This window comes from Myotis myotis, unplaced genomic scaffold (assembly GCF_014108235.1).
Source record: "Myotis myotis isolate mMyoMyo1 unplaced genomic scaffold, mMyoMyo1.p scaffold_m19_p_3, whole genome shotgun sequence".
NCBI classification, from domain to species: Eukaryota; Metazoa; Chordata; class Mammalia; order Chiroptera; family Vespertilionidae; genus Myotis; species Myotis myotis.
The window spans coordinates 98,763,563-98,786,046 of NW_023416335.1; the positions used below are offsets into that span (position 1 = coordinate 98,763,563).

General features: G+C 42.4%; 1 protein-coding gene across 6 annotated transcripts in view; it reads left to right on the plus strand.

Annotated features, from left to right (window-relative positions):
- The window catches only part of NBEA (neurobeachin), a 1,002,985-nt gene that overhangs the window by 592,516 nt on the left and 387,985 nt on the right, over window positions 1–22,484 (plus strand). For all 6 annotated transcript variants that reach the window (XM_036298874.1, XM_036298876.1, XM_036298877.1 and 3 more), the window contains one exon: window positions 18,332–18,456. In XM_036298874.1, the coding sequence (XP_036154767.1) occupies window positions 18,332–18,456 (125 nt within the window). The remainder of the gene's footprint in view (window positions 1–18,331; window positions 18,457–22,484) is intronic.

Consider the following 22,484-nt stretch of genomic DNA (forward strand, 5'->3'; position numbering starts at 1 on the left):
CTGGCCGGGCTCAATTCTAATTTATAAATTCATTCCAAGGACATATACAGCTTGAAAAGCTTTGGAAGTAGTTTCAAAAAAACTAGCTTTTAAGTGACAAGAAAACAGTTATAGAAGAAAGTTTAAATTAAAAGAAAAAATTGTTTTGATTTATTCAAGAGTGAGAACATCCTCCATGAAAATGTGTACCTTCACTGTGGATGGCTGGGAGGCCTTATCACACCTTAGGAATTCAAATGCTTTTTACAATAAAAAGAAAGAGAGTTTCATCTCATTTCTCTACCAGGGTAGATGTCTGTCAACAGAAGGTGGACATCAATAAAAGGAGGGGCTTGCACAATCAATCCAGAAAGTCAGCAATCTATGAATAATCCAGAACTGAGTATTTATCTCCTCTGCCACACACCCTCCCTCCCAGCCAGTGAGCAAGATAATTACTCTCAAGTCACGCTAAGTGCCCCCCAATCACAGTGGACCAATGCTGACATACAAAGCATACAAATAATTCTCACTCTGGCATAAAAGTGACAACTTTCTTGGAAGAAAATGAGATACTGTAAATTTCTCAAAGTCTTAACTGAAACATTTTTTTAAAGTAATTTTTACTTCTTTAGAAAAAATGCCATGGGAAACCATCTGTAATAAAATGCCCATTCTATAAAATAATTCATCTATACTAATAAAAGGGTAATATGCTAATTAGACTGGGAGACCTTCCAAGTGTTCTTCTGGACAAAGCCAAACAAACAAACAAACAAACAAACACCTATGAGGTATGTAGAGTACTGCATGTGTATTGTGTATTTCATTCATTTATTCACCAAATATTTATTGAACACCTACTATGAGGTAGAGGTGGTTAGAGGCCAAGAGGTGGGGCTGAGGTAGAGGTGGTTAGAGGCCAAGAGGGGAGGGCAGTTGTGGGTGATCAGGCTGGTGGGGGGCAGGGCCATTGGGGGTAAGCAGACCAGCAGGGGGGCCAGTTGGGGACAAGCAGGCCATCAGTGGGGGTCAGTTGGAGGTTATCAGGACAGTGGGGGGGCAGTTTGGAGTGAGCAGGCCCGCAGGGGGACAGTTGGGAATGAGCAGGCCAGTGGGGAGGGAAGGTAGGGGCGAGCAGGCCAGCAGGGGGGGCAGTTTTGGGTGATCAGGCTGGCGGGGGGGAATTTTGGGTAAGCAGGCCGGCAGCGGGGGCGGGGGGCAGTTGGGAGCAAGCAGACTGGCAGGCAGGGTGGTTAGAGGCAATCAGGCAGGCAGGCAGGCAGGTGAGTGTTTAGGAGCCAGCAATCCTGGATTGCGAGAGGGATGTCCAACTGCCGGTTTAGGCCCAATCCCTATAAACTGGCAGTAGGACATCCTTTGAGGGGTCCCAAATTGGAGAGGGTGCAGGCCAGGCTGAGGAACATACCTTCCCCCGTGCACAAATTTTATGCACCGGGCCACTAGTAAATAAATAAAAGGGAGCCAGCTTTATATGCACCTTAATTGTTAATTTTATTATTTACATTATTAAATAGACTGAAGGCTGCACAAAGGCAAGGATCATGTTAGTTATTCATCCATGCATGCTTAGTATTTAGTCTATGGCCGGGCTCATAGTAGGTGTTCAATAAATATTTGGTGAATAAATGAATGAAATACACAATACACATGCAGTACTCTACATACCTCATAGGTGTTTGTTTGTTTGTTTGTTTGTTTTTTCACTCAGAGTAATTTTAGTCCTTGTTATAGAGAGGCAGTAAAACAGCCATGTTGATGCTTTCAATGTAACATCCTCAAGAAAGTCCATTTTCTTGGTTGCTTTCTTTAAAGATCCAAGCAGTATAGTATGAGCTAGGAAATCAAGCTGCCTGAGGACAAATATGTATTCTACCACCTACTGGTTGCTTAATTTTGGACTTATTGCTTCATCTCTCCTTGGCCTCCATTTCCTCATCTATAAAAATGGTTTAATAACAGTATTTATCTCATAGTGAATTTATGCAGAATGAACCAATTACTACATGCTTAGAAAATAACTGTAACATAATAAGTTCACAGTTACTATTGACCCTTTATAAGTATTGTTATTCTAGTAACTTACTTAATTCTCGGGTTAGATTATACTAGAGTTGAACATACCACCTTTAAATTTAAATGTTTCAATATGAGAAAGTTTATTTGTCACTCATGATACCTTCCCAGCATGGGTCTGCAGGAAAGTTCTGCTCATTGAAATCACTCAGGCATGCAAAATGCTGGAGACTCCTTATCAATGCATATTTTCTTGATTATTACATGGAAAGAAGTGAGCATTGGCTCTTAAAAATTTTGTCTGGAAGTGACTAACTTCTCACATTTTATTGGCTAAGGATAGTCATATAGGCATGCCTAATTTCAAAACAGATCGGGAAGTACAATCTATACCGTGTGTCCAGAGGAGAAGAGGATGACAGTTTTTAACTGTTAGTCTGTCAGTTGGTATTTGTATTTTTGTTTGTTCTTGGTAGGATTAGAAGCCATCCTGTCCTCAATGATTACCACCAATTCTTTAGCCAAGTAGCTATTCAAGTTCTCACTGTATTTTGTATCTGTCTCTAGCAAAGTATTTCTTTGTTTCTTGCACTCTTTCCTGTGTTCCATTGAATAGTTTTTGTTATCAAAACCAAGTTAACCACTTAATAGTGCAGTCATGCTTTACCACATAAATTCAGTTTCTCCCTTAGCTTATGAAGGTGATCTGTTCTAGGGAGGGGAAGGGCATTACTTTCAAGAAAATGGAGTGCATTTCCATGAATCTAAAATGTAATTAAAAGTAAGTTCATGGAGAAAAATTATGATTTCCTGAACTCTATATATGCTAAAATAACACCAAGTTTCATTTAATGAACACCATTACATCAATAGTAACATTATGATACAACTTACCTGGGAACCTTTTCTTTATTAATTATTGGCTGTTTACCTACTCTTTCCCAGCAATTATAGGCTGTACTTTTAAAACTACATTCATAAACAAAACGCACATATGATCTCAATGTTTCTATAATTCAGTCATGAAAGGCAAAAACAAGGCTATAAAGACATGATAGATAGGTAGATAGATAGATAATGTACATATATTATCCCATTCACCCTCCTAGTTGACATTATTAAAGGTAGTGTATGAGATTATAACAGCTACAAACTAGCAAATGCAAGCAGAACTTCTGTGCAGTTCGACTGCCTTTACATCTGTGGAGATGAGAGGTCAGTGGTGCATGTATTTGACTACCGGACTGCTCTCCAAGTGCAGGAAATCTAAATTAGCCCTCCTTTATGAAAAGAAGTGCTTGTTACCTAACCTATGGTATTAAATGAAACTCTCAGAGAAATCAAAATACAATGATATAATAAGCATATCACAGAGTAAATTTTTTGATGTGCCTATAAATTATTAATGACAATCACATCCATAATTACTCTTAAAAACTTATGAGTAGTCTCTAGGATTGCATTTTGTAATATCTCACATGTTGCAGAAGAATTTATCAAACTATATTTTATTATGCTGAAATGTTAAATAGAAATATTGATAGAGGAACAGTTTAGATATAGAGTCCATGGACATGCCCTGGAAGGTTTAGCTCAGTGGTTAGAGCATTGGCCCCCAGATTGAAGAGTCCAGGGTTTGATTTCTGGTCAAGGGCATGTACCTTGGTTGCAGTTGGATCCCTGGCCCTGGTTGGGAAGTATGTGGGAGGCAACCAATCAATTTGTGTCTCACATTGATGTCTCTCTCTCTCTCTCTGCCCCCTCCACCTCCCTCCCTTTCACTCTCTCTAAAAACTCAATGGGAAAACATATCCTCCAGTGAGGATTAAAAAAAAAAAAGAGTCCATGGACATGTAATATTGATGAATTTCAGTGGGAAAACAGAGTAAGGAACATGTGATGATGATAAAAGGAAAGGAAATGCATGCTATCATTATGCTGCTAAAATACATATGTCTTCACAGGATAAGTGCTCAGTAAATATCTTTTTGTATGGAAACATTGAAGGAAGGAGAGAAGAAAATAAAAGTTTGAAGAGAAAACAGAGTGATGATTTCCTAGATTGGAAACCTGGCACAGATGCCCAGTATAATAGTGTTGGGACATAAATCTTTTGTAAGCATATTATCCTGCCAACAGAAGAACATCTAATAATTCTTGATCTGCTGTGGCTTAACACAAACTTTCAGAAAATGGAGATGCCTGTGTTCTTTTTGACGCAGTTGTAAATGTATTGTTTTCTTAGTTTCTCTTTCTGATGTCCGTTTATTTCTTTTTAATACAACTCTTTGTATAGCTTTTTTTAGTGGTTGCTCTAATTATCCTATCTAATAAAAGAGAAACATGGTAATTAGCATACGTCCGCTACCCTTCCCTTTGGCTAATCAGCGAGATATGCAAATTAACTGCCAGCCAAGATGGCGGCTGCCAGCCAGGCAGCTTGAAGCTAACATGAGGCTTGCTTGCTTCAGTGACGGAGGACTCCAACGTTCCCGCCTCCCGCTGCTGGGCTCTGAGATTGCAGTTTAAGAAACATTGTTACGAATATAGAAGCTAAACAAAACCCCAGAAACCTGCTTTCAGCCAGCCAGGATCTCAGAGCTGGAGTTGATACAGTGTTTCAATTATAGAACCCAAACAAACCAGATACCTGCTTTCAGCAGCAGAGGCCTCAGAGCTGGAGCCAGAGCTAAAGCTGGCCCAGAATTAAAAAAAAAAAGAAAAAAAGGAGCAGTTGGGAGCTTCAGTCACTCACCAGCCTGAAAACAGCCCTCAGCCCCTCACCCAGACTGGCCAGGCACCCCAGTGTGTACCCCCACCCTGGAGGGTGTGTGACCAGCTGCAAACAACCATCATCCCCTCATCCAGGCTGGCCAGGCATCCCAGTGGGGAACCCCACCCTGATCCAGGACACACTTCAGGGCAAACCAGCCAGCCTCCACCCATGCACCAGGCCTCTATCCTATATAGTAAAAGGGTAATATGCCTCCCAGCACCAGGATCAGCGGAGCCGCGAGGCTTCCTGGCACCGGGATCAGCGGAGCCAAGAGGCCTCCGAGCACCGGAATCAGCGTGACAGGGGGCAGTGCCACAACCCCCTGATCGCCCTGCGGCTCTGTGTGTGATAGGGGTCGGGGCCACAACCTCCCTATCCGCCATGCTCTGTTCGTGACGGGGGAAGGCGCCCTAACCCCCTGATCAGCCCTGCTCTGTGCCTGATAGGGGGGAGCTCCCCAACCCCCTGATCACCCTGCGGCTCTGTGTGTGACAGGGTGCAGCGCCCCAACCTCCTGATCGGCCCTGCTCTGTGTGTGATAGGGTGCAGCGCCCCAACCACCCCCCCAAGGGCCCTGCTCTGTGTGTGACAGGGTAGAGCCATAACCTCCTCATCGGCCCTGCCCTGAGTGTGAGAGTGGTGGCACCCCAACCCCCTGATCAGCCCTGCTCTGTGGGTGATAGAGGGCGGCGCCCAACCCCCTGATCCGCCCTGCTCTGTGTGTGACGGGGGCGGTGCCCCAACTCCCCTGATTGGCCCTGCTCTGTGCGTGACAGGGGATGGCACTGCAACCTCCCCATCGACCCTGCCTTGAGTGTGACAGGGGGCGGTGCCCCAACCCCCCAATTGGCCCTACCCTGAGCGTGCCTGAGGGTGGCATCACAACCTCCCAATCCGCCCTGCTCTGTGCATGACAGGGGGTGGCGCCCCAACTCCCCAATCAGCCCTGCTCTGAGCCCGACCAGGGGCTGCACCTAGGGATTGGGCCTGCCCTCTGCCACCCGGGAGCAGGCCTAAGCCAGCAGGTCGTTATCTCCCGAGGGGTCCCAGACTGTGAGAGGGCACAGGCCGGGCTGAGGGACCCCCCCTTCCCCCCCGAGTGCACAAATTTTTGTGCACCGGGCCTCTAGTCTATATATGTAAAAGCCTAAGCAACCATTAGGACTGAACGACTGGAACTACCGGAACGACCAGTAGCTATGACGCACACTGACCACCACGGGTCAGATGCTCAACGCAGGAGTTGCCCCTGTTGGTCAGTGCACTCCCACAGCCAACCTCCCCCAGCCAGCCAACTTCCCGTGGTCCCCCCAACTGGCAGGCTCCAATTGCTTAATCAGGGCTGGGCCCTGGGCTGGGACGGGGAATTGGGGGTGAGTGGCAGCAGACGTGGCCCCTTTCCCAGGGGGGCCAAGGGCCTGCTCCCTCCTCGGGGCTGGCAGCCAATCTCCAGCGCCCTGTCCCTCCCCCTGGCCAGGAGGCTCCAATTGGTGCCCACCCACTGCGGTGGCAGTGTGGCAGCAAGAGAAGGAAGAGGGGGGAGGCTGGGAACTGCAACGGCAGTGTCTTTGTCAGGCATCTGTTCCTTCCATGCCCAGCCCAATGACCATCTCCTCTCCTGACCCCGCCAGGGCCTGAAGACCCTGGGCTACGACAGGGAACTGGGAATGGGTGGCAGTGGATGTGGCCCCTTTCCCAGGGGGGCCAAGGGCCGGCTCTCTCCTGGGGCCAGCGGCCAATCTCCCATGGTCTCTCCTCTGTCCATTCCCCTGGCTGGCAGGCCCCGATTGGCCTGGCCCCAATCAACCTGGCCCTGATCGGCCCTGATCGCTGGCCATAACTAGGGACCCCGCCAGTGTATTATATATTACACTAGAGGCCTGGTGCATGAAATTTGTGCACGAGAGGGGGGTGTCCCTCAGCCTGCACCCTCTCCAATCTGGGACCCCTTGGGGGATGTCCAACTGCCAGCAGTCAGACATCCCTCTCACAATCCAGGACTGCTGGCTCCTAACCTCTCGCCTGCCTGCCTGCCTGATTGCCCCTAACTGCTCTGCCTGCCAGCCTGATCGCCCCCTAACCACTCCCCTGCTGATGTTATTGACACCTAACTGCTCCCCTGCTGGCCTGATCTTGCCTCCAACTGCCCTCCCCTGATGGCCTGATCACTCCCAACTGCTGTCCCCTGCCAGCCATCTTGTGGCAGCCATCTTGTGACAACGTGAAGGTGGCCATCTTGTGATGACATGAGGGCATCATGCGAGGGCGCAAGGACTACCTAAGCTGTTATTAGTATAGTGTTTCACAGTCTGTGGGTGGTGTCATTTACCAGTCAAAGTGAAGTATAAAAAATGTATCTTCCTTTACATCCCTTTAGCCTCTTTCATTTGTATTTGTTAAATATTACCTCTGTATATACTTAGAACATCAATGTTATACCTTTTGCTTCTATAGTAAAACATAAGAAAACTCAAGAGGAAAATGAAAGCTTATTATGTTTATTCATATTTTGCTTTCTTCCACCCAATGTTCCAATGTTCCTTCTTTTATTGCTTCCCTTATGTTTATAGGACTGCCTTTAGCCAATCTTTTTTTTTTTTAAATATATTTTATTGATTTTTTACAGAGAGGAAGGGAGAGAGATAGAGAGTTAGAAACATCAATGAGAGAGAAACATCAATCAGCTGCCTCCTGCACATCCCCCACTGGGGATGTGCCCGCAACCCAGGTACATGCCCTTGACCGGAATCGAACCTGGGACCCTTCAGTCCGCAAGCCGACGCTGTATCCACTGAGCCAAACCGGTTTCGGCTTTAGCCAATCTTTTAATCAAGCCCTGATGGTACCTAATATTTTCTTTTTCTTTATCTGAAAATACCTTCATTTCTCCTTTATTTCTGAAGGATATTTTCACCGGTTGTATTATTCTGGGTTTACAGTTCTTTTCTTGCAGTACATAATGAATACTTGCCACTTCCTCTAGCCACCATAGCTTTTAGTGTGAAATGTGCTGTCATTCTAATTGTTTTACCTGTATGAGAGAAATGTCATTTTTCTTTGGCTGTTTTTTTCTTTTTTTTAAGTTTTTTCTTAATTTTCAGAAGTTTAATTATAATGTGCATTGGCATGAATTTCCTTGAGTCTGTTATGTTTGGCGTTGTCAAATTCTTAAATCTGTATCTGTATGGTTTGGGGGCGGGGGGGTGTTCCAAAAATTTGGGAAGTATTCATTCAAGCCATTATTTCTTCTTGTACTATTTTAGCCCTGTTGTCTTTCTCATCACCTTCCAGGACTCCAATGACCCAAATGTTAGATGTTATAATCCATTTATATTGTGATGCTCTCTTCAATTTTTCTTTTTTAGTCTATTTTCTCTCTGTTATTCAGTCTTTCTATTAGTCTGTCTTTCAGTTAACTAATTCTTTTTTGGTCCCCATTCATTCCCCTGAGCTTTTTATTTGTTATTGTATGTGTCATTTATAACATTTCCATTTAGTAGCACTTTTACATCTTTTTTTTTTTCCAGAGACTTTTGGGTTTTTGCTATTTTTCTGTTCTTTTCATTGTTTCAAGCAAGTTCATAATTGTTCATGAAGCATTTTTATCATGGCTAGTTTAAAATTCTTGTCAGAAAATTCTAACATTCCTGTCATCTCACCATTGGCATCTACTGATGAACCTTTTATATTCTATTTGAGATCATCCATATTCTTTGTATAAGTAATTTGGGATTGAAAACTGGACATTTTCTGAGATATCTTTTATCTCACTTAAGCCTTCTGTTTTAGTTGGCTTACTCTGACGTTGTCCATGAGAAGTAGGAGTCACTCCCTCTTCACTGCCAAGTGAAAGTAGAAATTTAGGTTTCCCACTTCCGCTCCATTGATATCCAAGGAGTGGGTGGCTCCCCATTACTGCCTGGCAGGATAGGAGTTCCAGTGCCTCACCTGTTGTCCACTAGTGGGGGTGGCCCTATTGCTGTTGGTCAGTGGGGAGAGGGAAAGATGCCTCATTACTGTTCAGTGGGGGTGGAATTCCAGGCTTTCCATGTGGCCTCCACTGGTTGCTTGAGGGTGGGGCACCTTGTTACCAGCCAGCAGAAATGAAAGTCCTGAATCCCTATTTGGTCTTCTATGATACCATCCCAGTAAGGATGCTAGGGCATCTTATTACACCTTTGTGAGCTTCACATCTAGACTTCCCATTCGTCTTTTGTTAGTGTGAGTAGATAGGGGTCACAGTTTCTCTGTGGTGTTTGGCAAGAATACAGAAATTGTCTAAAAATTTTCTGTCTAAAAATTATCTTTTGGGGTCCTTTGGCTAGAGAAAGAGGCTTTTGTTGGGGCCTTCATTTTTTTGGCGGGGAGGTAGGGTGGGGGGGCGGCAAGGAAGAGGCCTGTACTAATTGGCTAATTGGTTGCTGACCTTTTTGCCTCAAGGTCAGGGTCCTCAAACTTTTTAAACACGGGGCCAGTTCACTGTCCCTCAGACCGTTGGAGAGCCGGACCATAGTTTAAAAAAAAACTATGAACAAATTCCCATGCACACTGCACATATCTTATTTTGAAGTAAAAAAACAAAATGGGAACAAATACAATATTTGTATTTGCATGTGGCCCGTGGGCCATAGTTTGAGGACCCCTCGTCTAGGATATATGAGATGAAAAGATTGCCCAGAAAACTTATCATTGTGTTGTTTCTTAAAGCTCCAAGGTACTTAGCCAGTCTGCTTCTGTTGTCCAGTCATATTATGTTTGTTTTATATATAATGTCCATTGTTTTATATATAAAGTCCAAATTTTTTCAGTTGCACTTAATGAGAGGAATAGAAAAAAGTATATGGCTAGAATTTGAGAAAAATAGTAGATTTCTGGTCTCTTCCGGTGAATTCATTTGCTTAATTTTAACATCCACTTAAGAAAAATCTTTATAGCAAGATTTATTATGGTTTTCCTTAAGGATAAGTCTGTATTTGTAAGGATAGAAATTATCCTATCTTAAATTAATAAGAGTTACACTACTTATAACAATTATTCATCAGGTAATCATTATTTTGAAAAAATTGAGTAATTATGATGATGATGTTTACAAAAACAAATATATTAAAATATACTGCAAATGCTTATAATTTTAATGTTATTTATATACTAGAGGCCTGATGCACAAAATTCATGCAAGAGTAGGCCTTCCTTCCCCCGGCTGAGGCACCAGCTTCCCTCTGGCATCCAAGACCCGGGCTTCCCTCACAGCCCCAGCTTTGTCTAGAAGGACGTCTGGTCTAATTAGCATATTATACTTTTATTATTATTATTTTTAATCTTTAAATTCTTTATTAGATAATGAATTACAAATGTGTCCTCATTCCACCCCATTAACCCCCATCCTCCCCCCCACCCCACCCCCCGCCCACAACTCATGCTTTCATCCCCCTGTTGTCCATGTCCATTGGTTTGGCTTATATGCATGCATACGAGTCCTTTGGTTGATCTCTTCCCCTACCCCACCCTCCTCTACTTTCCCTCTGGGGATTAATAGTCTGATTGCTGTTTCTCTGTCTTTGGCTCTGTCCCTGTTCATCAGTCTATGTTCTTCTCTATGGTCCACAAATGAGTGAGATCATGTGGTATTTATCTTTCTCTGACTGGCTTATTTCACTTAGCATAATGCTCTCCAGTTCCATCCAAGTTGTTGCAAAAGGCAAGAGTTCCTTCTTTTTTACCACAGTGTAGTATTCCATTGTGTAGATGTACCACAGTTTTCTAATCCTCTCATCTGCTGATGGGCACTTAGGTTGTTTCCAAATCTTAGCTATGGTGAATTGTGCTGCTATGAACATAGGGGTGCATATATCCTTTCTGACTGGTGTTTCTGGCTTCTTGGGATATATTCCTAGAAGTGGGATCACTGGGTCAAATGGGAGTTCCATTTTTAGTATTTTGGGGAAGCTCCATACTGTTCTCCACAGTGGCTGCACCAGTCTGCATTCCCACCAGCAGTGCAGAAGGGTTCCTTTTTCTCCACAACCTCTCCAACACTTGTTGTTTGTTGATTTGTTGATGATAGCCATTCTGACAGGTGTGAGCCGATACCGCATAGTCATTTTGATTTGCATCTCTCGTATAATTAGTGACTTTAATCATGTTTTCATATGTCTTTCGGCCCTCTGTATGTCCTCTTTCGAAAAGTGTCTATCTAGGTTCTTTGCCCATTTGTTGATTGGATTGTTTATTAAGTTATTAAGTTTCATGAGTACCTTGTAAATGTTGGAGATTAAACCCTTATCGGTGATATCATTGGCAAATATGTTCTCCCATGCAGTGCGTCTTCTTCTTGTTTTGTTGATTGTTTCCTTTGCTGTGCAAAAGCTTTTTATTTTAATGTAGTCCCATTTGTTTATTTTCTCTTAGTTTCCATTGCCCTAGGAGCATTATCAGAGAAGAAATTCCTTCGACATATGTTTGCTATTTCGCTGCCTATGGATTCCTCTAGTATTTTTATGGTTTCTCATCTTACGTTTAAGTCTTTTATCCATTTTGAGTTCATTTTTGTGTATGGTGTGAGTTGGTGGTCTAGTTTCATCTTTTTGCATGTATCTGTCCTTTTCCCAACACCATTTATTGAAGAGACTGTCTTGATTCCATTGTATGCTCTTGCCTCCTTTGTCGAATATTAATTGGGCATAGTGCTTAGTGTCAATTTCTGGGTTCTCTATTCTATTCCATTGATCTATATGTCTGTTCTTGTGCCAGTACCAAGCTGCTTTAAAAACAGTGGCTGTGTAATACAGTTTGATATCTGGTATTGAGATCCCACTTACTTTATTCTTTCTCAGGATTACTGCAGCTATTCGAGGTCTTTTTTTAATCCAGATGAATTTTTGGAATATCCGTTCTAGATCTATGAAATATGCCATTGGCAATTTAATGGGGATTGCATTGAATCTATAGATTGCTTTGGGTAGTATGGACATTTTGATGATGTTGATTCTACCAATCCATGAACACGGTATGTTCTTCCATCTGTTTATGTCTTCCTCTATCTCTTTTTTCAGTGTCCTGTAGTTTTTCGCATATAAGTCTTTAACCGCCTTATATAAGTTTATTCCTAGGTATCTTAATTTTTTTGGTGCGAGGGTAAATGGGATTGCTTTTTTAGTCTCTCTTTCTGTAAGTTCACTACTGGTGTAAAGAAATGCCGTAGATTTCTTGGCATTAATTTTGAATCCTGCTACATTGCCAAATTCATTTATTAACTCTAATAATTTTTTGATGGAGTCTTTAGGGTTTTCTATATACAGTATCATGTCATCTGCAAATAAGGATAATTTTACTTCTTCTTTTCCAATTTGGATGCCTTTTATTTCTTCTTTTTGTCTGATCGCAATGGCTAGTACTTCCAGTACTATGTTGAACAGGAGTGGTGAGAGGGGGCATCCCTGTCTTGTTCCTGTTCTTAGGGGAAATGGTTTTAGCGTTTGCCCATTGATTATGATGTTGGCTGTGGGTTTGTCATATGTGGCTTTATTATGTTGTGGTAGGATCCTTCTATTCCTACCTTGCTGAGAGTTTTATCAAGAAAGGGTGTTGAATTTTGTCGAAAGCTTTTTCTGCATCAATTGGTATGACTATGTGTTTTTTTTCTTTCAATTTGTTTATGTGATGAATCACATTTATTGATTTGCGGATATTGTACCATTCTTGCATCCCTGGGATGAATCCTACTTGGTCATGATGTATGATCTTTCTGATGTATTGCTGGATCCGATTTGCTAGAATTTTTTTGAGTATTTTGGCGTCTATGTTCATGAGGGATATTAGCCTATAATTCTCTTTCATTGTGTTGTCTCTATCTGGTTTTGGTATTAGGGTAATGCTGACTTCATAGAATGAGCTGGGAAGTGTTCCTTCTTCTTGATTTTTTTGGAATACTCTGAGGAGGGTATGTTTTAGTTCATCCTTAAATATTTGGTAAAACTCCCCGTGAAGCGGTCTGGCCCTGGGCTTTTGTTTGCTGGAGCTTTTTGATGACTGCTTCAATTTCTTCCATCGTTATTGGCCTATTGAGATTTTTAGAATCCTCTGGATTGAGTTTTGGAATGTTGTATTTTTCTAGGAATATGTCCATTTCCTCCAGGTTGTCTAGTTTGTTAGAGTAGAGTTGTTCATAGTATTTTTTAACAATTCTTTGAATTTCTGAGGGATCCCTTGTTATTTTGACTTTTTCATTTCTGACTTTGGTTATTTGAGTCCTCTCTCTTTGCTTCTTGGTGAGCCTGACTAGAGGCTCATCAATCTTGTTTATCCTTTCAAAGAACCAGCTCTTGGTTTCATTGACCTTTTGTATTGTTTTTTGGGTCTCTATGTCATTTATTTCTGCTCTAATCTTTATTATCTCCTTTCTTCTGCTCACTCTGGGCTTTTATTGTTGTTCTCTTTCTAATTCTTTGAGTTATAGAGTTAAATGATTTACTATCATTTTTTTCTTGTTTTTTGAGGTAGGCCTGTAGTGCTATAAACTTCCCTCTCAGGACTGCTTTCATTGTGTCCCATAGATTTTGGGTTGTTGTACTCTTATTTCATTAGTTTCCAGGGTGTTTTTAATTTCTACTTTGATCTCAATGGTAACCCAATCATTATTTAGTAACATGCTATTCAGCTTCCAAGTGTTTGAGTTTTTTGGATTGTTTTTATTGTGATTTATTTCTAATATTATGCCCTTATGATCTGAGAAGATGCTTGGTATGGTTTCAATCTTCTTGTATTTGGGGAGACTTTGCTTGTGACTCAATATGTGGTCTATTTTTGAAGATGTCCCATGCGCACTTGAGAAGAACGTATCTTCTGTGGCTTTGGGGTGAAATGTTCTGAATATGTCAATTAAGTCCATCTGATCTAGTGAGTCATTTAGGATTGCTATTTCTTTGCTGATTGTTTGTCTAGAGGATTTATCCAGTGATGTCAGTGGTGTGTTTTAGTCCCCTACTATGATTGGGTTGTTGTTGATCTCTCCCTTATTATTTTCCAGGAGGTTTTTTATGTATATGGGTGCTCCTGCATTGGGTGCATATATGTTTATCAGGGTTATATCCTCTTGTTGTATCAATCCCTTTAATATTATGAAGTGGCCTTCCTTATCTCTTGTTATGGCCTTCACTTTGAGGTCTACTTTGTCAGATATAAGTATTGCTACCCCAGCTTTTTTTTCCATTTTCATTTGCCTGAAAGATATTTTTCCATCCCTTCACTTTCAGTCTGTGTGAGTCCCTTCTTCTGAGGTGGGTCTCTTGTAGAAAGCATATATATGGGTCATGTCTTTCTATCCATTCAGCCACTCGATGTCTTTTGATTGGAGTGTTTAGTCCATTTACATTTAAAGTTATTATTGAAAGGTACATGCTTGGATTCATTTCTATTTTCATGCCTGTGTTCTTTCTTACCTTTTTATTTCTTCTTTTTACAGCATTCCTTTTAGCATTTCTTGCAGTGCTGGCTTGGTAGTGATAAACTCCCTTAGCCTTTTTTTGTCTGCAAAGCTCCTGATTTCCCCTTCAATTTTGATTGATAGTCTTGCTGGATAGAGTATTCTTGGATTCAGTCCTTTGCTTTGCAACACTTTGTATACCTCTTTCCGTTCCCTTCTAGCTTGATGTGTTTCTGTTGAGAAATCATTTGATAATCTGATGGGGGTTCCTTTGTAGGTAACTCTCTGTTTCTCTCATGCAGCCTTTAAGATTCTCTCTTTGTTTTGTACATTTGCCATCGTTATTATGATGTGTCTTGGTGTGGGTCTTTTGGGGTTCATCTTGCTTGGGACTCTCTGTACTTGTGTAACTTTTTTCTCCTCCATATCAGGGAAGTTTTCTGAAAAATTATTTCTTCAAATAGATTTTCTAATCCTTGCTGCTCTTCTTGTCCTTCTTGAAGCCCTATTATGCATATGTTACTTCATTTCATATTGTTCCAAAGCTCCCTTAGGCTCTCCTCCTGCTTTTTAATTTTTTTCTCCATTTGCTGTTCAGATTGAGCTTGTTTCTCTGCCTTATCTTCTAACTCACTAATTCGGTCCTCTGCTTCTTCTAGTCTGCTATTGAAACTTTCCATGGTGTTTTTGATTGTAGCTATATCACTTTTCATTTCTTCCTGATTCTTGCATAGGTTGTTGATTTTCTCATCCATCCGGTGAATGAATTGTACAACCATTATTCTGAATTCTTTTTCTGTCATGTTGCATGTTTCAACTTCATTAATTTCCTTTCTTGGCGACTCCTCATTGTCTTTCCTCTGGGTGTTGTGTCGTCTCTTCATTCTGATTATCTCCTGATGGTTCAAATGTCGAGTTGCATGGGCCTGGGCCGTGTGCAGTGGGAGCCTCCCACCACCCTAGTGTCACTGAAGAGCTCTGACACTAAGATGTGTTGTTGTTGTGGGTTGGTGGGAACCAGGATCGTTCAGAGTCAATGTTGCCAGCGCTCAATGTGGCCTCATGCATGCCCTTAGAATCAGGGACCCTTCCTGCACCGTGCTGAAACAGAGACCCCCCTGTAGCGTGTTGAAAATCAGCGCCCCTAGCATGCGCCAGGAGTCAGAGTTCCCCAAGAATCCAGTATCAGAGTCTCTGTTGCTTCTCGTGACCTCGCATTGAGAATCAGGGTCCATGTGTGCCCTTGCACCAAGAATTGGAGTCACTTGCTCTTAGTATGAATGCACAGGGAGTTAGGGATCTCAGGCGCAGGTGATAAGAAACACAGTCAAGTCACTGGTTCTTGGTGCTGCCTCCTGCCCAGAGAATCGCGGTCCCCGGACCCCGCGCTACAGGAGACAAATTCCCAGTGTTCGCGAGATTGCTCCCAGCCCAGGGCTCCGAAGCCGGCAGTGCGCATGGGACCAGTTATTAGCTGCTCGCGTACTTCCAGGCTTAAGTTCCTATAGCATCACTGAAGCCCAGGCAAGGGGTGGGTCTATCAGTTACTATGGTGCTGCCCAGGAGCCTGCGAGGAGGGGGAATGGGCTCTGTTACTCACTGATCTGCTGCCGGGATTTCTGAAATTTTGGTGTCCGCAGTTCTGTATCTGTGGTCACAGGTCTCTTTCCCCTGTGGCTGCAGGGTCCTGGTATGCGTCTGACATCAGACTGGGTGGTTCTGAGGCCAAGATCCTAGTTTCAAGCAGTTCTGTTTCTCAAGATGGCGTGGTTGCTGTGCCCGTGCTGGCCTCCCAGGAGTGTCCGCGCAGGGAGCAGGGCTCCGCCGCCTAAGACTGCCCAGTTTAGCAGCCCCTTAGAAGATCTGCAGAATCTAACTGTCCCTAGCTCATACACATACACACCACACACGTCCACACACTCCTCTATCACTTTCTTGCGCTCTCACACTCTCTCCCTTCCTACCTTCCTGCCGGTCGCCATTTTCTGACCTCTATACTTTTATTATTATAGATTCCTTACATTTTGGCTTTACAATTAAGTTATGGAAAACAAAATTATCTACACTAATAAAAGACAAAAAAAAAAGACAAAGATGCTAATTGACTGTACCTTTGGTATGCCCTAAGTCATGCCCACCAGCAAATCAGAGCGACTATATGCAACTTAACCCAACCAAGATGGCGGCCCACAGCTACAGAGCTGGAGCAAGGAGGAGGCTTGGTTGCCCGGGCAATGGAGGAAGCCAAGCTCCCCACCAGCCCTGAGCTGGCTGAGGCCTTCGCTCATGGCACCAAAGTTTCAATTATAGAAGCTAAATAAATCCGAGATACCTGCTTCCAGCCAACCTCCACTGGGAGCTTGGGTGGCTGGGGGTGGTGGTCAGCCTGCAAACAGCCATCAGCCCCTCACCCAGGCTGGCCACACCCTCATGGGGTGAGGGTCCCTGCTTGGGGGCTTAGCCAGCCTAAAAACAGCCCTCAGCCCCTTACCCAGACTGGCCAGGCACCCCAGCAGGACCCCCCACCCTGAAGGGGCTGTGGCCAGCCTGCAAATGGCCCTCAGCTCCTCACCCAGGCTGGCCAGGCCCCCTAGGGGTGACCCCAACCTGAAGGGGCTGTGGCCAGCCTGAAAACAGCTACCAGCCCCTCACCCAGTCTGGTCAGGCACCCTAGGGGGGACCCCCACCCTGAACGGGCTGTGGTCAGCCTGCAAACAGCCATCAGCCCCTCACCGAGGCTGGCCAGGCACTCCTATATAATAAAAGGGTAATATGCAAATTGACCCTAACAGCAGAAAGACTGGGAATGACTGGTCACTATGACACACACTGACCACCAGGGGGCAGACGCTCAATGCATGAGCTGCCCCCTGGTGGTCAGTGCACTCCCACAGGGGGAGCTCTGCTCAGCTACAAACCAGGCTGATGGCTGCCAGTACAGCAGTGGTGGTGGGAGCCTCTCCTGCCTCAGCAGCACTAAGGATGTCTGACTGCAGCTTAGGCCTGCTCCCCGCTGGCAAGTGGACATCCCCCGAGGGCTCCTGGGCTGCCAGAGGGATGTCTGACTGCCAGCTTAGGCCCGATCCCCCAGGGAGCAGGCCTAAGCCAGCAGGTGGTCATCCCCTGGGGGGTCCCAGTCTGCGAGAGGGCACAGGCCAGGCTGAGGGGACCCCCCCTGCCCCGAGTACACAAATTTTTGTGCACCAGGCCTCTAGTATAGCTATAAAATCTGAAATGTTTTTCAAAAGTTAATTACACCAAATACTATATAGAGAAAAACAGGCTTCTCAAGCAGTGCATTTATTATCAATTTGTATTGAAATTAATTTTGGGGGAAATTGATATCCATTGAACACACTTCAGTAGTTTCTGGCATATCAAATGGATTTTTAATATTGTTTTAGAGTGTAACACAGTTTAGACAATGTTACTCAATGATGGCCATGATTGTTAATGTTTTATATTAGCTGAAAGCTGTAAAATCATCCAATGACTCTGTTAGCATTAGAATAATAATTTACCAAGACAATTATAACACACTGGAACTTTTGCAGCCCTAATTTAGTATTATTAATAATGGATAAAATTGCACTTTTCTCAGGTTGCAATGGGCAGCTGGGAATTATTTCAATGAATATTTCACCACATTATTTTAATCTTTGTTCCACCAAATCCAAGTGAGCAGTATTTTATAGTTCTTAATTCAGTCTACTGTGAAACCAAGGTCATTAAATTGCACACTTTTTGTAGCGAGGTCTATCCTGTGATTTACAAGCCTTGTTAAAAATATTGTAAAAGAATGCAAACTGGCATTAATACTTGTAAATTGATGCTACATTTATTACTAAACTCCACATGATTAATGTTTCTTTAGGAGAAGGAAGAACATTAAAAAGAAAGCAGAGCTAAGTATTATAATGCTTAAATCAGAGAATGTTACTATTTGAAGTTTTGTTCATTTATAAACATATGTATACAAACACAATTATAAATATCTCAAAATTTTCTTAATTTTCTAGTGAGATCAAAGAAATATTTAATTTTATAGAAAAAATGTTTGTCCAGTTATACATTATTAGTAATAGTATATTATTGTTTCTTTGTTTTCCCATTCTTAGCCAATTACATGATTTCTGGCGTTTGGATTACTGGGAAGATGATCTTCGTCGAAGGAGACGATTTGTTCGTAATGCATTTGGCTCCACTCATGCTGAAGCATTACTCAAGGCTGCAATAGAGTATGGTTAGTACCACTGTGACAACAATACATTTCTTGTTTGATAAGTCATTTTTTTTCACAGGCATTAAAAATTCCCATGTCGCCCTGGCCGGTTTGGCTTGGTGGATAGAGCGTCGGCCTGTGGACTGAAGGGTCCCGGGTTCAATTCCGGTCGGGGGCATGTGCCTTGGTTGTGGGCACATCCCCAGTGGGGGGTGTGCAGGAGGCAGCTGATCGATGTTTCTCTCTCATCGATGTTTCTAGCTCTCTATCTCTCTCCCTTCCTCTCTGTAGAAAATCAATAAAATATATTTAAAAAAAAAATTCCCATGTCATAAGTCAAAATTATGTTCTGCTTTATCCTTCAGCATCATGTAGGCTACACTGAATAAACCAAATATTTCCCCCTCTGGATATATTTTAGTTCCTTCAACTTCTAAGAGATTAGAAGACTCTACATACTTAGTTATTACCCAACATTCTTCTCATACAGCCTAGAACAAGAATATACTCAGCATCTTTTTCAGTGTCTTTTGAACTTTGGTGATCAGGACCCAAGGTGAAAACTTTTATACTGTTGGTAATCATATACTCAGACTTAGATATATTTTACCTATATTTGTGTGTATGTTTGTTTATATATGTGTATATACACACATATGTATATTGTGTGAATACACATAAGTACATGAAATATGTATACACATGTATACTTTATATATATATACACACACACACATACAAAGTTGTATTTAAATGAAACAAATATCTTATTAATAATCTCATTACTAATCCTATTCTATTCTACTCTTTTTAGTAAAAATTAAATAAATCCTGCTACAAATATGCTCATTTAAGCCCCAATCTTCCACTGGGTTGCAAATAAAGTTTGGGAAAGATTATCCCACATTGAAGGTATTATCAACATATTACAGTAGAACTGTACCCTAAATTGTCCTTTATAGTATAATAAATAGTAAATATAAAAAAATTTTGTAATTTAATAAAATTGCTGTTACTTTTGCCCTAGCTGGTGTGGCTTAGTTGGTTGGAGCCTTGTCCCATGCACCTAAAGGTGGCAGGGTTGATTCTTGGTCAGGGCACATACCTGGGTTGTGGATTCTATGGGCAACTGATCAATGTTTCTCTGTCTCTTCCTCTGTTTCTCTCTCTAAAATTAAAAAAAAAAAATGCTGCTACTTTTCATTGCTATCTACTAAGAAGTATTCATAGGAGTATTTTGTCTATTTACACATTTTTAAATGCTCTTAGCAAGTTAAGTTTGATTGATCATATCAGAATTTTTTAAACTACATACACTTGGGAAAAAACTTAATGAATACTGTCCATATACTGTTATTATTAACTACTTTTGTTCTTAAAATTACTCACGTTTTTATGTTAATGTTCATTCATTTGAGAGTAATAAATTAGCCATTTGTTTTAAAATTTACCTTACTTTAATAACAACATTCATGTTTTTGATGGACTGAGTGGAGAAAATATTTAATTCTGGTAAAAAGAAAATGGGCAAAACTTTTAAAATTTGTTGCTCAAATTGTATGTGAATTGCTATAACTTAGTAAAGCTCAAAATATAAATAACTAAATATGTGAGGATTTAATATGAAACTATTATACCTATGATAGTAACTTTATATAGTAAAAGGAACTACAGGAAACACTATACTAGGAAAAATTATAATTGACCTGTTCTATAGGGGATTTCTTTAATGAACTCAGAAGATCACTTAAGTATTTTAGCACCTAAGGACTTAGTACCAACTTAAAAATGAGGTATTATTTTTGTGCTCTATAGAAGAGATTCTTAGAATTAGCTACTTAAAGTGCTTTATAATAGGAACTTAAAATCATTAAAACTTCACTTCATATACACAACAATTTAGAATTTTTGGCCAATTCACCTTGAATTCATGTCTTTTGAAATGAGAAATATCTGCAGATGATTTATGGTAAAGGCTACACTAGAAGTAATATTATTAGTGATACTGATTTGCCAAAGCTTTAATTATATAGAATTCACAAAATATTCTACTACATTCAGTATTCTATGGGTTGCTTCAAAAAAGGGTCTGTTAGGGGAAAAAAGCCCGGCTGGAGTGTCTCAGCTGGTTCAGCATCCTTCTGTATACCAAAAGGTTCCCAGTCAGGGCATGTACCTGGGTTGTGGGTTTGATCCCTAGTTGGGGAGCATAGGGAAGGCAAATGATCAATGCTTCTCTCTCTCTCTCTCTCTCTCTCTCTCTCTCTCTCTCTCTCTTTCTCCCTCTCTCCTCCCTCCATCCTGGCTTCCCTTTCTCTCTCTCTAAGCATGTCCTTGGGTGACAATTTTTTAAAAAGGGGTCTGTTAGGGACTTTTATAATAAGTATTCTGTTAGGGAAACATCTACGCTAATAAAAGAGAAACATGCAAATTGGTGTCACTCCGCTATGCTCACCAGCCAATTGGATGAGTATGCAAATTAACCCAACAAAGATGGTGGTTAATTTGCATACATAGGCATCCAGCGGCCTGGGTCCCGGGAACATCATCGGCACCCAGGTCACTCCGAGGTAGGCCCCATGTGGGCCCTGAGCAGCCTAGGAAGGGCCTGAGTCAGGGGGCTCCTGGGCAGGGGCGGAGCCAGCCATTGGAACTGTGGGGGGCCCCTGCCCAAGCCTAACGCCTCGGCTAGATGCATTAGGCTTGAGCAGGGGGGGCGGAGCCGGTGATGGGGGGAGATGGGAGCCCCCTGCCCAGGCCTGAAGCCTGGGCCAGAGTCGTCAGGCCTGGGTGGGGGGCGAAGATGGTGATTGGAGGGAAATGGGGGTACCCTGCCAAGGCCTGAATCCTGGGCCAGAGGCGTCAGGCCTGGGTGGGGGGTGGAGACAATGATCAGTGTGAACTAGAGAGGAAACTCCTTTTCTGACTGCTCATTGGCTAAGCTCCCTGTATGCCACTGGTAATATTCTTAGTAACTTGGGTAATAAGATCTAGGGTTTTTTACCACACTCCTGGAGAAAAAAACGAAGGTCCACTGCTGGAGGGCTAAGAAATGTCATATCCTGCCTTAGCCAGTTTGGCTCAGTGGATAATGCCTTGGCCTGCCGACTGCAGGGTCTGGGTTCAATTCTGACTAAAGGCATGTACCTAGGTTGCAGGCTCCTCCCTGGCCGGGGCCCAGGTCTGTGCTCATGCAGGAGGCAACCAATCAAAGTGTTCCTCTCACTTTGATGTTTCTCTCTGTCTTTCCCTTTCTCTTCCACATTCTCTAAAAATCAATGGAAACATATCCTCAGGTGAGGTAAAAAAAAAAATAATAAAGAAAGAACTGTCATATCCTATGAAAGAGACATCTTGACAATGCCTAAAGAAAGTTGTCATTTTTTCATGGTGAAGGGACTGGAGTCCGTGTTGATGAAAAAACCTTGGTGGCTGTGGTGACTGGCAGTGGCTGCAGCAGCGGGGTGATGGGGCTGGTGCCTTCCCCTGATCAGCCCAGTCGCCTCCCACAAAGGGAGGCCAGACTGGCTAAGGCCCACTCCCCAAAGGGAGCAGGGAGCGGGCCTAAGCCATCAGTAGGACATCCCCTGAGGGCTGAGTATGTGAGAGGGGGCAGGCTTGGCTGAGGGACCCCCCCTCAGTGCACGAATTTTGTGCACTGGGCCCCTAGTTAATTATAAAAGTATATACTTTGTGTGTTTTTTTGTAAAATATCTCTAGTATTAAACCAATGTAAAAGCCTACCAGAAACACATTTTAAAATATTTTACCTTAAAATCCTTTTTCAGACTTCTAGGCATATTTTAGTATCATAGTAACCATTGTTAATGAACCTAAATTTTAAAATAATACTTATTTTGAAATAGATAAAAAATGTAGGTGATACTAAACATACTCTGTATGTAGTATAATTGTATTTTAAAATGCATATTGGTTTATGAATTTTAAATACTGCATCATCAGCATTATCAGAACCTATTATCCCTCTTGAGTGTTGGGTTCTTTGATAAATGTAAAGAGGAGTAAATTATTATTTTATTCATATTGAA